This window comes from Esox lucius, chromosome 12 (assembly GCF_011004845.1).
Source record: "Esox lucius isolate fEsoLuc1 chromosome 12, fEsoLuc1.pri, whole genome shotgun sequence".
NCBI lineage: Eukaryota > Metazoa > Chordata > Actinopteri > Esociformes > Esocidae > Esox > Esox lucius.
The window spans coordinates 12,899,659-12,918,104 of record NC_047580.1 but is presented as its reverse complement, the minus strand read 5'-3'; the positions used below and the strand labels follow the sequence as shown (position 1 = coordinate 12,918,104).

The window sequence follows — 18,446 nt, the reverse complement described above, 5'->3', positions numbered from 1 at the left end:
ATTCATGGTCAGGATTGGAGCTAGAAGAGTGATACTGAACAATGTGGAAATGTGAACAGATGACCAATGTCAGTCCATGCAAACATCAAGTCTAAGGACATGTTTGAAGAAAGGCTGTAGCTTAAAGTTCTTGTACTCTTTTTTACACAATCTCTCAAGGGATACCCCCAGCTGTGTAATTATTACAAAAAGCATGAGTAATTACAGTAAGTTATACAAAATACTTAACCTGAATAAAGCTTCTACTTCCTCTTCTGTGCTTTACTCACTAAACGGTACACCCTTCCACAACACACATACAGTCAACTACACACACACCTACATACTGCAGATGGCAGATTAGCAGGTGGGCTTTGTAGTCATTAGGCAAGATATCATAATCTGATGTTTTATTTCTTTAGTTATAAAACTGTGAGGAATCCCCTTAGTCTGACAGTCTAAATCATACAAAGGACTTGCTATTGTTTCAATTTCTATAGAATAACTGCATATTACTGAAAAGAAGGGGGTTTCCCAATGAGTTTACAATGGAAATGAGAGTGGACGCAGATGGGTTGATGAGAAACAGGTGGATTTCTGAAAACATGCCAGTAGAAAAAAAAGAGTGCTCTTCTCATGCTTTCAAAACTGTAACATGTATATCAAATACCTATTACAAAAGTATAGGAACTGGTTGTTAGAATTGCCAAGCTATCCTGTCAATTCATCTGTAAAATCAGAATAACACTAACTTGTTTAAAATCCTCATTGTAGTTTTAGCTATACAACAAGGAATATAAAACGGTTGAACTGGTAAGGTGAATCAAGGGAGGGAGAAACAGAAAGGGGAAGATTGAGAGTGACGATTAGGGAAGGCACCATGAAACAATATTTCCATCTATTCTTCTGACTAAGCTTAGTATTGATTAGGATTAGCACTCTGACTCACATGGGACTGTCAGGGAGAAGGGTTATTAGCCAGATGTTGGTAAGAGACTGACCTCTATAACAGACATAGGGTGAGACCAATCAGAATGAATACAGGGTGAGACCAATCTGAATGAATACAGGGTGTGAACAATCAGAGCAAATTCACCAAAAGAATATGAATGAATGAGTAGCCAGCAACTGAAGATCTCATATTAAACATAAAGAACCAAGCCTGGACATTTAAATTGTTGTAGACAATAAATCTCCTGCTCCACATCTGAATATTTCAAACAGTAGGCTATTAACACATGCAGAAGGCAAGGGCTTGATTATATACAGTACATTCACGGAAGTAGAGAAAACATTTTCTTAAAGCTTGCATTTCTCCATTAACATACAGCTCCGGAAAAAAATAAGAGACCACTGCACCATTTTCTTTCCTTTCCAAAAAAGTTGAAAAGGAAAGTTTTGAGTGAGGAACAGAAGCGTTCAATTAGCAGTGGTCTCTTAATTTTAATCCTTCTGTTCCCCACTCAAAACCTTCTTTTTCACTTTTTTGGAAAGGAAAGAAAAAGGTGCAGTGGTCTCTTAATTTTTGACTCAACATCTTGTTGGTTAATATGACAATGTAATCAAGGAAAGTACACAGTGTTGTTTTATGCCTCTAGATTATATTCAAAACACTCACAATATGAAATCAGAATGTCCATAAATTACAGGTTATTGCTGTTGGGCATAACATATTTCCTTTTAGTGATTTTAATGTGCTTGATTGGTAAATGAAATAGTGAAAGTGTATTCCTTCAGATTCGTTAGGTTCTATTTTGAACTACCATGTCCAAAATGGCACACTGTTCTTTAGATTGTGCTAGATAGTAATGCCCCATTAAAGGAAATAGGGTGCCACGTCCACCCACGTTTTCTCCTGTCCCTCCAGAACACCAACTGTGATTAGTACATTATGTTACTGGCAAACAGGCTCAGCTGAAACAGTCCATACTGGCTTTGGCCCTCTCCATTTCATGAAGGAAATTATAAAATTGGGGAAGGGTCAACTCTGAAGAAGAAAAAAAAAAGAGACAACAAATGTCAAGAACAATAGACAAAGTGAATAGTGACACTGACAGTGAGGTGGTATAGAAAGATACTCACCCATATACACATTTTCTGTTGAGTTCCCCTTTCGGATGACCAACTTAAGCTGGAAGAAAGGTAAAGATAATTTCTAATAGTGTAGTAGAACACTGCAACATGCCAATGTCCTTTTTGATTATTATTCACTGAGTGGTCTGAAGGTTGTGCTAGCACAAAATATCTGTACACGCTATGCTCATTCTGACTGCTAGTTTCACAATAATGAAAACATGAACAATACCTGTAGGAAGATGTTCCCAACCTTATGAAGCTCGCTTGTCCCCACAGTGACTGTGGAGAAAGACAACATTCACACTTTAACCGCACTTCCAACTATCAAAAGAGAATCCTACGTCAAATAAAACAGTCCTTGGTTTAGCCAAGTCACCCATACACATGGGTTTCCAATGCATGCTAGGGCAATTCGTTGCATAGTAAAGACTGTACTTATCATACCCATGTACAGTAAATAGCATTCAATAAATGTCGCAGAGCGAATACTGATTAGTTTAGCCATTAAGACACTGTTAAATGAAAGCTTTTAAACCATTCACTGTTCAAGAATGTCTATGTGTTGTTGTGGTACATTTAATTACAACAAATATTTGAATGGGTCTACAGCCAACAAACCAAATAGGGTCTCTCTTGGCTCACATTCTCATGCCTATTTAAATGCCCAGAGCAATTTAGTTTATTTTGAACATTTCCAATGGTTCTACATAAAAGGCAGTGTTTTCCAAAGATGAGCTCCTACTTGCTACCTTTCCCATCCTGTCTGTGTTTCTCTGACTTCTAGACAGTTTCTACTACCTTTTTATACATGCACTTTTGAGACTATTTACATTGACCATTCACACATGGCAAACAAACTAACTCATTGGCATTATTTCGCTTATCAAAAGTGGATAAGTTCTTTGTGGGCCTTTTAGGGGTTATTCCTATTGACACTGTGAGGGAACCTCTGAGTTCTTCCAAGAACACTAAAAGGGTTCCTCAAAAATCCCTTTTTGGCGGTTCCTCAAATAAACCATTTGAATAACTAAGTGGGTTATTCATGAACTGCCACCTTAACGTGGTGGAGGGGTTTGAGTACCCGAGTGACCCTAGGAGCTATGTTGTCTGGGGCTATATGGCCCTGGTAGGGTCTCCCAAGGCAAACAGGTCCTAGGCGATGGGTCAGACCCCCTTAATGATGAGAAAAATGTTGAGGTCCTTGACATCGCCCGGTATGGCGCAGCTGGGGCCCCACCCGGGAGCCAGGCCAGGGGTTGGGGCTCGTACGCGAGCGCCTGGTGGCCGGGCCTTTCCCCATGTGGCCCGGCCGGGTTCAGCCCAAAGGAGCGACGTGGGGCCGCCTTCCCATGGGCTCACCACCCACAGGAGGGACCATAAGGGGCCGGTGCGGAGAGGATCGGGCGGCAGTCGAAGGCGGGGGCCTAGACAACCCGATCCCTGGAAACTAGCTCTAGGGACGTGGAACGTCACCTCGCTGGCGGGGAAGGAGCCTGAGATCCTGCGTGAGGTTGAGAGGTTCCGACTAGAGGTAGTCGGGATCACCTCTACACACGGCTTAGGCTCTGGAACCACACTCCTTGAGAGAGTATGGACTCATGGTGAGAGGCGGCAGGCTGGTGTGGGTTTGCTTATAGCTCCCAAGCTCTGCTGCCATGTGTTAGAGTTTACCCTGGTGAACGAGAGGGTCGTTTCCCTGCGCCTACGGGTCGGGGATAGGTCTCTCACTGTTGTTTGTGCCTACGGGCCGAACGGCAGTGCAGAGTACCCAACCTTCTTGGAGTCTCTGGGAGGGGTGCTGGAAAGTGCTCCGACTGGGGACTCTATCATTCTACTGGGGGACTTCAACGCCCATGTGGGCAAAGCCAGTGACACCTGGAGGGGCGTGATTGGGAGGAACGGCCCTCTTTATCTGAACCCGAGAGGTGTTCAGTTATTGGACTTCTGTGCTAGTCACAGTTTGTCCATAACGAACACCATGTTCAAGCATAAGGGTGTCCATCAGTGCACGTGGCACCAGGACACCCCAGGCCGCAGGTCGATGATTGACTTTGTTGTTGTTTCATCTGACCTGCGGCCGTATGTCTTGGACACTCGGGTGAAGAGAGGGGCGGAGCTGTCAACTGATCACCACCTGGTGGTGAGTTGGATCCGATGGCGGGGGAGGAAGCTGGACAGACTCGGCAGGCCCAAGTGACCTTTAAGGGTCTGCTGGGAACGTCTGGCCGAGTCTCCTGTCAGAGAGATCTTTAACTCCCACCTCCGGCAGAGCTTCGACTGGATCCCGAGGGAGGCTGGAGATATTGAGTCCAAGTGGACCATGTTCTCCACCGCCATTGTCGAAGCGGCCGCTCTGAGCTGTGGCCGTAAGGTCTCCGGTGCCTGTTGAGGCGGCAATCCCCGAACCCGGTGGTGGACACCGGAAGTAAGGGATGCCGTCAAGCTGAAGAAGGAGTCCTATCAGGCCTGGTTGGCTTGTGGGACTCCTGAGGCAGCTGACGGGTACCGGCAGGCCAAGCGGACTGCAGCCTTGGTGGTTGTGGAGGCAAAAACTCGGGCCTGGGAGGAGTTCGGTGAGGCCATGAAGAAGGACTATTGGCTGGCCTTGAAGAGATTCTGGCAAACCGTCCGGCGCCTCAGGAGAGGGAAACAGTGCCCTACCAACGCTGTTTACAGTAGAGGTGGGCAGCTGTTGACCTCAACTGGGGATGTCGTCGGGCGGTGGAAGGAGTACTTCGAGGATCTCCTCAATCCCGCCGTCACGTCTTCCATTGAGGAAGCAGAGAATGAGGGCTCAGAGGAGGACTCGTCCATCACCCGGGCTGAAGTCACAGAGGTAGTCAAGAAACTCCTCTGTGGCAAGGCACCGGGGGTGGATGAGATCCACCCTGAGTACCTCAAGTCTCTGGATGTTGTGGGGCTGTCTTGGTTGACACGCCTGTGCAACATCGCGTGGCGGTCGGGGACAGTGCCTCTGGGATGGCAGACCGGGGTGGTGGTCCCTCTTTCTAAGAAGGGGGACCGGAGGGTGTGTTCCAACTATAGGGGGATCACACTTCTCAGCCTCCCCGGGAAAGTCTATGCCAGGGTACTGGAGAGGAGAATATGGCCGATAGTAGAACCTCGGATTCAGGAGGAACAGTGTGGTTTTTGTTCGGGCCGTGGAACACTGGACCAGCTCTATACCCTCTACAGGGGTGTTGGAGGGTTCATGGGAGTTTGCCCAACCAATCCACATGTGTTTTGTGGATTTGGAGAAGGCATTCGACTGTGTCCCTCGCGGCATCCTGTGGAGAGTGCTTCGGGAATATGGGGTCCTGGGTCCTTTGCTAAGGGCTGTCAGGTCCCTGTATGACCGAAGCAGGAGCTTGGTCCGCATTGCCGGCAGTAAGTCAGACTTGTTCCCAGTGCATGTTGGACTCCAGCAGGGCTGCCCTTTGTCGCCGGTTCTGTTCGTAATTTTTATGGACAGAATTTCTAGGCGCAGCCAGGGGCCGGAGGGTGTCAGGTTTGGGGACCACACGATTTCGTCTCTGCTCTTTGCGGATGATGTTGTCATGTTGGCCCCTTCAAACCAGGACCTTCAGCATGCACTGGGACGGTTTGCAGCCGAGTGTGGAGCGGTGGGGATGAGAATCAGTACCTCCAAATCGGAGGCCATGGTCCTCAATCAAAAAAGGGTGGCTTGCCCACTTCAGGTTGGTGGAGAGTGCCTGCCTCAAATGGAGGAGTTTAAGTATCTAGGGGTCTTGTTCACGAGTGAGGGAAGGATGGAATGGGAGATTGACAGATGGATCGGTGCAGCTTCTGCAGTAATGCGGTCGATTTACCGGTCAATCTACGTTCCTACTCTCACCTATGGTCATGAGCTTTGGGTCATGACCGAAAGGACAAGATCCCGGATACAGGCGGCCAAAATGAGCTTTCTCCGCAGGGTGGCTGGGCGATCCCTTAGAGATAGGGTGAGAAACTCGGTCACCAGGGAGGAGCTCAGAGTAGAGCCGCTGCTCCTCCACATCGAGAGGGGTCAGCTGAGATGGCTTGGGCATCTGTTTCGGATACCTCCGGAACGCCTTCCTGGGAAGGTGTTCCGGGCCCGTCCCACCGGGAGGAGACCCTGGGGAAGACCTAGGACAAGTTGGAGGGACTCTGTCTGCCGGCTGGCCTGGGAACGCCTCGGTGTCCCCCCGGAAGAGCTGGAGGAAGTGTCTAGGGAGAGGGAAGTCTGGGCATCTCTGCTTAAACTGCTGCCCCCGCGACCCGGCCCCGGATAAGATGATGATGATGATGAAGTGGGTAGGTTGTTCAAATGGTGCTTTGAGTAACAAATCCCTTTGAAATATCAGGGTCCCGCCAGAGTTTGAAAATTAAGGATACTCCAAACCCCTATTGCTTTTAGAGAGTAGGCCAGAAATCAAACAGGGTTTAACAAATAATTTAGTTACATGGACTTGCTTTGTGTGATATAACTGGGACTTATATGTATTTTTTTTATGTTCACCCATTCCTCATGCCCCGTATATACAACAACCATAAGGAATTTAAAACTCTGAATTGACTCCTAGAGGAAAACTATATTAAGTCGGATTTAAACCAGATACTGGGAGATGAACTCAACTATCAGCAGGACCATAATCAACAACATAAGACCAATCTATGGGAACACTAACATTCCTAGCCATGATTTTCAACCTCTTCAAAGATAACAATTACGGCTATAAACACTGCCAATGGTGTTTCTAACTCAGAGGACTGACCAAATGTGAGTGTGTCGGTTTTTTACTTGCCAATAATATAAACAAATATACATATTTCTTCCACATACAGAGCAAAAATCTAAATGAATTTATATCCCACTTAACACAGTCAAATGTTAAAAAAATCTAAGAATAAATAATTTATCACTGTTGACAGGGCTTGTAATAATTCTGATGCATTAATCATTTTGATCTGTGTATGTAGCAAATTAACATTGATTCAATAAATACATAGATTAATGACAAGCTGGGAATTTTATAATTTATCCTCAAATTACTGCATTATAGGTGGGGAGGATTTCAAATATGGATCATTTACAACCAAATGTGCTACTGGTCTTTTATCGTATGTTTACGGTAATTTGTTTATAAATAAACTGTCTTACCACCAAACTTCCACTCCATGTCAATCAGTTGGTTGACCATGAGAGTATGTCCTACAGCCAGCCTGGACAGAATAGGGTAGTGGACACTCCACTGAAAGTAGAATACATTCAATCTCAACTCAATATGGTACAGGGAGTTCTGACACAACATGGAGGATATTATATAAAACGTTCCGACCATACCTGTTTTAGAAAATAGTCTGCTTTATCTTCACTGAGACCTGTACATTAAAAGGTTTATAGTTAAGATTATGCAATAACACTCTAATGCTGGGTAGCATTAAGGACTGTGAACCATGGAGTATTTGCAGCTTTGACACTGTACATGGGTTGACATACCTAAAGTGAGAAGGTCCTCTTTGATTTGGTCTGGAGTCAGATTTTTCTTAAGGGCACCTAAAATATACATATGTGTTTTGGGATTAAATAAACCACAACACTTAGGGTTGTCGGGTTGCCATAACCACACTAAATACAACACATTATCACTATGGTTCTAACAGTAAGAACCAGAAGAAAGGCGTTGTCCTTTATATGCGGCCATGTCAGATGTGACATATTGGGTTGCATGTGTTCTTTCTAAATCTCTGTGTTTGTGATAGTTGTCTGTCAGTCTTACCATGGGGAATCAGCAGGACACTCTTCATGAGGTTTTTCAGTGGGCCGGCACTCATCCCATTCTCCCCTGCAAATTCACTGAGCTGCTGCAGGAGCCTGTCAGTCTGCACAAACACACACCAAAACGAGGGAAGGGAAAGAGTCAAGTGGCTGTCCGTCCACATGACTATCTGTGTGTCCATCCATCTGTGTGCGTGCGTGCGTTTACCTCTTTTGGCTCCAATAGGAAACTGAAAAGAATCTCAGTCAGCCGTGTGAATTGCTGCAGAGAAAAAGGTTTAAAAGAGTGTTTACTGGCCTATACAATAACCTGGTTCATTTTCAAATGTGTTTATTGTTTGTCATTTAGCATATGCTATCAGAGAGAGCAAGTTACATGAGCAAATAGGGTTAAACCGAACGGCTTGGGGGTTAGATCTAGCCAAGCTCATTTGTAATAATTGTATTGACAACATCTCCCTTATCTATGTCTCTGCCTCATATTTCTGAACAGAAATATTCTAGCAACAATTTCCTAGACCTAATAAGCAGTTTTATACCCCAATATTTGCATTGATCTACTCTGCAATCAGTGTATGGTGAGTAAGACAAAGTATAATGATTGACAAATATAAGATAGATTACTAATAGGGGGACTGTGTTGAAGTCACCACGCCTCCATTTTGGAACTCCCCATTATTGTAAAAAAAAAAATAAAGTGGCCTGCACTTATCCCACAAGGCTGTCTCATCCCCATACTGTCTTGCTCTCCTTTTACAGACATTATGCTCTGAAATTATTTGGACAGGATGTTACTTCTTTTAGCTCAGTATTCAAGCTATTTTGCGTGATATCAAATACATGCAGACAAGCAGTCCAATCAGCATTTTCATGTTCTTTTTCACATTTGAGACAGAGGCAAGAAAACCAAAAATAAACCTGCTATTAAAAATTAGATATTTGCTCACTGACATACTCTGATAAAACAAAAAGTGGAATTCAGGGAGAATAAAATTATGTGCTGTTCATCAAAAGTGTGGTGGCCTATGTTCATTACCATTGTTATCGTCGGTTCAACAGAAAGAAGACAAATCAATATATTTTATTTTGCAACCCAGGCTACATTATAGCAGCTATAATGTAGCCTGGGTTGCAAAATAAAATATATTGATTTGTCTTCTTTCTGTGACCGCAGCACACCGACTTGATACAGTACATCCTTAAAGAGTGATTCATATTCTCCTCCCCGATTTATTGTGGTTTACAAATCCGCATATATTCTCGGTATAATCGGTAATACCTAGGCCTAATATTTAACTTAGTAAATAATGTATCTGACATGTTCAGGGAAGGTGATACATTACAGTAGTCACCATATTTCCTTCAAATTATTTTGTGGGAAGGAATGTCGTGACATACTAATAATAACTCATCGATTACGTTAGTTTAGAGGTCGTGGTTTAATTTGCTCCGTAGTCCAACAGCAATATCATAGACAATCATGTGACACTAATCATGTGATCTGACGTTAACTCAATCGCAAATAGTTAAAATAGTGCAACTCTAGCACATTACATGCACTCAGAATAGCCACAGAACTACACACATTTTTGTCGTCATTTTGCAATATACATCACACTAAAAACAACACGTTTCGAAAACAGCAAAGTATAATGTGAATTCACAAATTTACAGCAAAGCAGTTGCAGGCAAATGCAGTGTGTGTAAAGCTAACGTTATTATTTATACTGTTCTTATTTGATCCTGAATGCTTTTACTGAATGCTTACCTGTTCGCTGAATTTGTTCAAGTTAATAAAGTCATTGCTCACGGAATCTGGTAATGTATCCTTAGTAAATTGCAGTTGCAACATTGTTGCTGTCATACAGAATGTTTTACTTCGGTGGCTACTTCCGTGATCAATGTCAATAAGGGAGTCTTTCTATTCAATTCAGCACATTCAATTTTTTATTCTGTCCATACAATACTGTTTTCAGATTGCAATAAAATACTGTAAGTCTATGTATTACACGAAATGCAATATTTTATTAATGTATTATTTCATACTTCCTCAGTTTATGTTTTCTTTAGTGCACATCCTTAACTTCCCTGGAACATCGGCCATAGGTCTACACCGAACCTTAATAACATGGGTAGGCCTAGTGATAGCCATACGAGGCTTCATTTACCGTTCTTCTTGCAGCAGAATATTATGCTAGCAGCGCCAACGGACAAGTTCTTTTTCAAATTAAAAGCCATCGTTGAAATACATAAAGCAATATAGTTAGTAATCTAGTCTGTACATTTTATGTTTAATGGTCGTTCCATTATTGTTCGTTTTTGTTCTTTGTTACAGACTACATTGTATTTATTGTGATGAAGAAAATCTTAGTGCTGCCAGCATAATATCATGCTGCTAAATTAACACAGTTCTTTGCCACAGTGCTTTGCCACAGTATGCTGGCAGTATATTAAAAGAAACTGTGATGCCTTGCTTGCATATAATGATTGATACATTTGCCGAATTCCGTAATTTGAATTTTTACCAATGCCAAAACTGTTTACCAAGGCAATTACAGTAGTAAAAAAAAAATGTGGTGTGATGGCCATGGTATATGGGCTCACGTGCAACGGCTATCAGGCAATCAGAATTCAGGTTTCTAAGCATCCCGTTTATGAAACACGATACGTAGATCGAGAGGGAAAATGGCATTAATTACATGAGTAGCAGCCGTGAAACTATTTTAGATAAAAGGTTTAACGTCTCATGGAGATCTTCTGAAGGAAGAGTATCGAGGAAATGTATCCAAAGACTATTACCTCAAGAGGAGTTCAAAAATACATTTTTTTAGACAAATTAATTTGATAAGGAGCAGTACTGCTCTTAGGATATATTTTGCCTTAGGATTTGTTAACTCATTAATTTTTGCTTCTAACTAATCCTAGCCTAGTTATTACCAATATCCATGTCAAGTAGCCTAGGAAAGGTATATGCGCTCGGATCCTATATCTGCCTGGCCAGTAGAAACAATGCAGTAATGTTATATTTCATGTATTTGAAGCTACGTATGTATTGCTTTAAATCCTTGTTTTTGTCTGTGTAAGGGTCCTCTCTGTTGGTTTAGTTTTAAAATGTGATTCAAGTGATAAAAAAAGTGATATATAACAAAAGATAAGGTCATATATAAAAGTTTATTATACCTGAGTTATTACTACTAGTGTCTAAGGTTGATTAGGTAAGCAAACAAGGACAAAGGAAAAGGCTCCAGGAAAAAAACTCCACCCCACCTGACTGTGGTGTATCCAATTAACACAATGTCCCTGTGAAACAAAATACCTTATTTATATAATGTATTACTTCAAATTGGGAATAATGTGTGTTATATGTATAGTACAATCTAAAATGTTGCAGTATATTAAGTTATGTGGGTGGTTGGAATGGGCTTCCATAGTTTTTGTTTTGTATTCCAACACGCTGGTTTTAAAATGACGACATTTTGGTTATACTGACCTGTAGTAACCCTCATACTACCGTCAGAGGGCATTTTGAGCTACATAGTTGACCGTGTTCTCGACTCAAATGTAAAATGTGTATAGCCTACCATGTTGAACAACCTGGCCATCTACAGCCAATAACAAAGTTCTGAGAAATTAAACACTAATACTTCGATGTTGTATGCAGGCACGTTTTATGCAGGTTATAAGGTTGTTTTGGGGCTGCAGTTTAGTACAGTGGTTGAAGCAACAAAGCAATAACCAAAAGTTGGTTGATTGAATCCCCTGGCTGGCAAGGTGAAAAATCTTCAATTTTGTCTCTAACCAGGGGTAACGAATTTCTAAACAGAGCAAACCAGTTCATCCTAGTTCACAAAGGAAAATTAGAATGTGTTCTCACGGCAGTGAAATTTTCATGCACGCATGTACTAGTGGGATACAAAAATCCGTGCAGCCAAGCCAAGATTTAAGTTCGATGAAGCTGGTTGATAACAATTGCTGAAACATCATCATGTGAGGATCTTCAGAATGCTGTCCCATGCCAAGGTTTAACGGAAAACAAATGCAACCTGCCCATGATATGTTGTCTGTGAGCGTGGAAAGTATATACAAACAAATCAGTTTATGATTTCTAGGGAGTGTGCTATCTTTTAAAATGTTAATATTTATGCCTCTGTAGTTTCTCACCATCACCAGATTCTGATCTGAAAGCATGGTATAGCGCAATGTTTACAAACGTATTCTATTTTATGACTTGGACCACAGCGTCACTCATGGACCTACTAAGATGTTTCTTAATTCTATTTACTAATCAACCATGATGATCAGGAAAGGGTCGCCAAAATTGAAGATCTTCAAAAACAATATGAAAGCCATTCCCATAAAACACTTGCAAATAAGGGATCTTGATTATTGCTTGAATGTTGACCACATTTTTATTTGTTTTACTTTATCTGTTACTTAAAACCGGATTACACCTACACTTACTTTTAAGAACAAGTACTAAGTAGACCAGACAGAACAATATTTTATAATGCAATACAGGTTTATTAAGGGTTAACACTGGAAGAGGTAAATCTAGCTTCCATTCCGCTAAAACGTGATTCGAGACCCGGGAAAAGTCACGCCTGAATACCGTGGCAAAAAAAGAAAAGAATTCCAGTGGGCAAGCTTGAGGAGAGAATAACACCGCTAATATATATATTGTCCCCCATCTCCCAAGGGTGTAGGTTAAGGTAAGTAAAGTGACACGTTCGAGGCACCTTGGCAACCAGTGAGCAAGCAGTAAGAGAGGACCAATCAATCTCAACTCTTCCCCCTCTTTCTTTCCGAACAACCTCTGCAACAGGTAAATGTGTGTGCAGTTGCCATTCTCACAACAGGCTACTTTCTGCAGAACAGCATTCGGGATATTATTAGAAAGCATGCAACTTGGGACTGTAATAATTCCTGCATGAGGTTTGGTAACTTCTATTACAGTACATTTTAGATCAGTCAACTTATTTGTAACTTTTGCTGCGGGAAAATATGCTACATTTTGATTTAAAAGATGTTTAAAGGTTGCCTGGAAGATTAAGTTGGAGATAAAGAAGAAAGGGATTCCTTATATATAATGAAATATAACATCTAGGTATATTTAGCGTGAAATATTGTTTTATACGTTTCTGTATGGGAATGTTTAATATTGCATAGAATCAATTAATCGAGTTGCTCTGCGTCGCGCGCGTAAAAAAAATGAAATGTCGTGTGGCTAGAGGAATCGAATATTATTTTTTGTTTTTAGAGTGTAAGTTTATTTCAGTTGATTAAACTCAACTTAAACGAAAGGTCAGAATATGTAGAATGTGCGCCTTTCTCTCGTTACAAAGTTTATTTTGTCATTGGCATACGTTTATTGTGGCACGATTTCCTTAAAATTATACCTAGTTCGATTGTGTTGGTTTTCAATTAAGACAGCTTATAGTTAACTATTTCACTGAGTTTTCTTGTTTATCCTAGACTATATCATTTTCTGTTCGCCTGAAGTCTTGAAAATCCTGTCATTGTTGCAGATAACCGTGAACTGAACGGAGTTTTATATCCAGTTTGCGGTTTTACCTGGAAGTTGGGTCTGTTCTCGTGCTGTGCTTACCCGCTTCTGCGAGAAAATCGAGGCACATTTCATAAGCTTCCACCGCACTGTGTTTCTTGCGGCTTAGGACATGCACTAGACATGCCGTAGTGGAACGTCCAGAGATATATTTTAGATGCTTACAAATATAAGTTGTTTCTAATTTTCTAAAATGTTCGCTTTTGTTTTGTTCATCTCAAGGGCGAGTGATGGCACGCGCCAGTGGTTTCTTGTGACCGCTCATACACTGTTCACGGACACGTGCCTAAACGTAAAAAAAAGTAATTATTTCCTACAAATATTACCCTCATAATGAGGATGCATTCTTCAACCAATGAAATAGATGACAAAAACCGTCCTCATACAAAAATGGCAGGATTGTCGTTTTATGGTTTTATTTGAGATATTTAGCTAATGTCTAAAGAGAGGCTTAATGTGGTTATCTTCGCCCCAATTTCAATAACAAATGAAGCCTACATGGGGAGGAAAAAATGAAGGAGACACCACATGGAATAGGACTGTTACTTTGAAGTGACAAAATCACAATTACAAACACATCTGCAGAGATCACATTAGATGATTAGCAGCAAGGGCATTGGAGAGAGGTTCATATTGGAGGGGACATATTAATTTTTTTGGCAAAGTGTTCTTATTATAATTATTGTGTGTTTTTGTGGGGGGGAGGGAGGGTGGCACCAGTTTATCTGCTTCTATCATTGGGGGGACATTTTCCCCTGTGCTCCCTGCACTTTTGCCCTTGATTAGCTGTACATGCAGAGGGAGGGCAAAATAAAGTAAACAGTAACAATATATTAATATCAAGGACATAATAAGGAGTTGGGCCATATGTTGCCTCCAGTCCTTCTTATAATGCTATCTTACAATGTGTAGTTCTATTTCATCATTCTTCTAGAAAAGCCTCCAATTCTTTGAGGGATGAACAAAGTGGAAATGTAGTTCGCACTTAGCGCTTTAGATCTTCAACGAAAGGTTCAGTGATGTTCATACCTGGTGATTACAGGCCATCGAAAGTGTTAGGCATCATGATGATGTTCATAAAACCACTCTTGAATTTGTTTATCAGTTTATATGGAGGCATTATCCTCCTGTAATATTGGAACATCATTAGGGACCAGTGTTTGCACCGTATGGTGCACCTGGTCCTGTAAAATGGCCTCGTATTCCTTGGCTGTTCTCCGAAGTGGCAGTCCTGGCATAAATTCCAGGTGTATGAAACTCACAATGCACAGTTCTTGTTCAGACTGGGTCACAGAGGTGCTGATTCAGTTTTGTTGTAATTTTTAAGGCTGTACTTTTGGGGAATTTTGTGATTATTCTGCTAAGTGTCCAACTATCTCTGTCAGTCAACTTGCTCCTCTTTGCCAATGTAGTTGGTCCACGTTCGGCATATGCTGTCGTGGTTTTTTAGACTGTTGACCCTCTGTTATAGGTCCCAGATTTGGGACTGGGGCAGCATATAATAAATTCCAGTGAAACTGGATAATAGATGAGATGGGAGAAAATGGCTTCTCATCCAAAAGAGCATTCATAGTATTAACTTCTATAGTTTACTGTAGCTCAATAAGTGACCCTATTCAACCAAGTTCGAAAATAGTACATGAAAAGTTACGTTCAACTGTTTCTTTTATCATGCAAGCCTGTGGGTACTGGTATAACCCAGAGACAGAGATTACCCTCAGCCAACTGGAGCAAGCTAACCGCTAACCAGAGCTAGCTAACAGCCAAGCAGAGCCAGTTACCAGAGCCAGCTAACATTATTGCACACATCATTTAGGAATACTAAATGTGACACTGGGGACTGCAGAATCAATGGCGGTTGTGGGGACTACCCCTCTGTGTAAAAAAACAAGGCCGCCTTATCTCTGACATTCAGGCTGTTGTAAGAACTTTGATGTGGCTTTTTTTGCCCTACCTCTCCCCTTCATTTCTTTTCTTTACCCTCTGCGTTGCCATGGCTTCTGCCCAGTTTTAGCTTTACAAGTGTGGTTTTAAATTTGGTGTGTGCACACATTAGTGTTTTGTGTGTGTCTGTTTGTGTCCCATAGTTTACAGGATGCACCTGTGTCCCTGGCTGCTGTCTGGTCTTGCATATGGGCTTATTTTTTAATGTTGATCTCATAGGGTTACCCCATAAAAAAGACTTGGCTTGAAGGAGGCTGAAGGGATTTCCAAGTGACATACAATTGCCATTCATTCATTTTATAGTAATGTGTATAACCAGATTTTTTTATTGAGGTTAACAAATGCTACATGTAGGCAAACACAAATCTTCATACAAAGGCTTAAACAGCTCTGATCTTTTTCATTTATTTTGTGATCGGATGCTGCATAGTGGACATTGTTAATAACATTCAGTTAGTGACTGAAAGGATTTATCTTAAATTATCTCTTTAGTACAACAACTGCAGTGCCTGGACACAGGAATTGAACCCTGTTACTGCCTAATCACCAGGCATCTACCAGCCTTGTCTGGTATGTTGCTCAGCGGGGTCAAATCACTTTGAGACAAATTCCTTTATCTCTCTGCAGAGGCATGTTTGACAATACTATTGATCTGTTAGGGCCTTCTCGCCCTTTGTGTGTTTGTGTGTGAGTGTCTTTACACCAGGGACACAACTATGGGCATGTCTGGTCTGCTCCCGGGCCTCATTATGAGCCCATTGTCCTGTATCCCTGCCCCTGGCCTTAAACTTAAGAAAGAGTTGCGCTTCATGCTCAGATACAGTACTTTAATGTTGCTTTTAGGTTGCTGATTTTCAGTAGTTGTTAGAGATGTGACAAACTGAAAATGTTCCTTAATGTTTATATAGGGATTTTCTGTCAGTTTTTCTTTATAACAATAAGAAAAAAATAACATTCAACATGAAATTGCATGTATAACAACATACATTGCATGTATGTTGTTGTCCAATTACAATGTCATTAAACCAGCTCTAGACAAAATTCAAATTGGAGCCTTCATGTAGCAAATGTAGGCGATATCTGTCTAATCATGATGGAAATTAATTGATTGAACTAAATCTTGAAATGAAAACATGCTACAGCATCAAACTAATATTATTAACTTATCATTTGAATGGAATTGGAGGGTAGACACAACAGTGTGATGTTTTCACTATCTCACTGTTGTTTAAACGTGAAAACATTTAGACCCTAGTAGTTGTTGCTATAACCTCTATTGTTCAAGTTATGACTGCATCCAAATCTGTTTTTATATGCACATTTTCTTTCTGAGCTTATTTTGATGGTGATTTTGTGCAAGCCTAATTTATGTCTTTAGATTTTATTTCATACAGATATATGTAGTTTCTCTAGTTTTGTGATGTTAGTGTCAAGTCTGATGCCTAAAGACAATTAGCTTAAGCAGTAGACTGTTATTGAATATTCAGGACCTTTCAAAACAAATTAACTTTTTTAGGGAAGTTTGAGAAATTGACATTTGTTTCTGATATTTTTCAGCTGAAAATAATGTAGAATTAAAATGTATTGTTTTTAACTCTCTGCTACACTCTGTTCTTTGGTTTACCTCCAGGTTAGAAGAGAAACCACTTAACAATCATTGAAGAAGACAACTGAAACGGTAATGCCATCCAACAAGTATTCCTCATCCATCATGGTGGAGAGTGACAAGATGACAGCAATAGTAAGTAGTGGGCCTTCTGATTTTGTTCAGTACTTGTCAAGACAGGTCACACTTCTGTTATAGGGCTCATACACTCCACCATCCTCTTTATGGTTCGGGAAGTAGAGAATACATGTATTTACCCCATAGACATTTTGTGATTAAAACTACTTTTTTTCCACTGTATTTTTCCTTCAAAATCCAACCACATCGGCACAAATTATGTTACCAGCTTGCATTTTATCTCCAAATAATTATGAAAAACCTAATGAATCAGCACTGTAAGCATTTATCTCAAATACATAGTTACTGTTGTTTAGCTAGCTAGCGGCTTTTAACAGTATAGAGACAAATCAGAACATCTCAAAAGAAGATATGGTATCAAGAGTAGGATGCTAATAGCAGCTTTTTGTAATTTGTCCTAAGTAACCGACCATTCAGAATTAGAACAGCAAACATGGTTTTGGGGACGTTGTCACCACACCCGTCTGTAGTCTACATTTCTATCTTCATCCCTTTGTAATTCAGCGTCCTAGTGTTATTGACAGACCCTCCTCCTGCAATTGCCAAAAAATGCCTCAGGACTCAGCTCCGTCCATCATTCAACTGGCCTGTGTCTTTCAGGCTGAATGTGCATAATCAATTGGCCAGGAAGAATGAACTGGCAAATCCACATATCTGGCCTGACATGTTGTAGTGTTTCAGCTGTTTTTGTAAAGAGAGCGCAGTGCCTTAAATGTACTTCTATAATCGGAACATCTATAATAATAATATATATATATATATATCAGTATATACAGTATCTCACAAAAGTGAGTACACCCCTCACATTTTTGTAAATATTTGATTATATCTTTTCATGTGACAACACTGAAGAAATGACACTTTGCCTCAATGTAAAGTAGAGAGTGTACAGCTTGTATTACAGTGTACATTTGCTGTCCCGTCAAAATAACGTAAATAACTCTTTACGTAAGGTCTGAGTCTATCAGAATGAACAAAACAAATATCTAAATCCTGAGCCCTCTAGCCAAAATGTTTGCCCTTCCTTACTTTAGGGTATCTAAGGCTGTGTGGATCTTTCCACAATAAAATTGCGACTCTATCAGCAACGGAAAATGGATTGATATAGCTTACCTACCCATCTGCAGTGTATGTGTGGAGTGGGAATCATTGTTCATGTTGGTTTCTTGTAAGAGTACATATTCAGAGGATAGTGCTTTCAGGTGGCTAAGCCATTCCTTGATTGCCTGGTTGAAGCCCTTCACATTCAAGGAGGTGGATATAATCCTTAAGTAACCACGTATTAATGCGCTGAAGGATAAAAAGGTGCATACTGTATGTAGTGCCCCAGTACCCAAGCAGCGTCTGCCTGAGATTACACTTGACCCCGAGACTTTGTG

At 41.1% G+C, this 18,446-nt stretch overlaps 2 protein-coding genes across 7 annotated transcripts in view; one reads left to right on the top strand and one right to left on the bottom strand.

Moving 5' to 3' along the window:
* Positions 1-1,560: 1,560 nt before the first annotated feature.
* On the bottom strand, positions 1,561-9,730 carry commd7 (COMM domain containing 7). The gene is made up of 9 exons (XM_010875726.4): positions 9,585-9,730; positions 8,025-8,078; positions 7,818-7,920; positions 7,538-7,594; positions 7,382-7,419; positions 7,199-7,289; positions 2,285-2,334; positions 2,062-2,110; positions 1,561-1,966 (listed from the first exon to the last, which is right to left on the bottom strand). Exons 1-9 carry the CDS (start codon positions 9,678-9,680, stop codon positions 1,890-1,892), a joined length of 615 nt encoding a protein of 204 aa, XP_010874028.1. The 5' UTR covers positions 9,681-9,730; the 3' UTR covers positions 1,561-1,889.
* A 2,671-nt stretch (positions 9,731-12,401) lies between these two features.
* dnmt3bb.1 (DNA (cytosine-5-)-methyltransferase 3 beta, duplicate b.1) overlaps positions 12,402-18,446 on the top strand; it is a 49,379-nt gene continuing 43,334 nt past the window's right edge. For 2 of the 6 annotated variants that reach the window (XM_020052122.2, XM_010875724.3), the window contains exons 1-2: positions 12,402-12,638; positions 16,954-17,064. In XM_020052122.2, coding sequence (XP_019907681.1) covers positions 17,005-17,064 — 60 coding nt within the window. In that variant the 5' untranslated portion in view covers positions 12,402-12,638; positions 16,954-17,004. The other 4 variants (XM_020052120.2, XM_010875725.3, XM_020052121.2 and 1 more) reach the window with 4 other exon arrangements.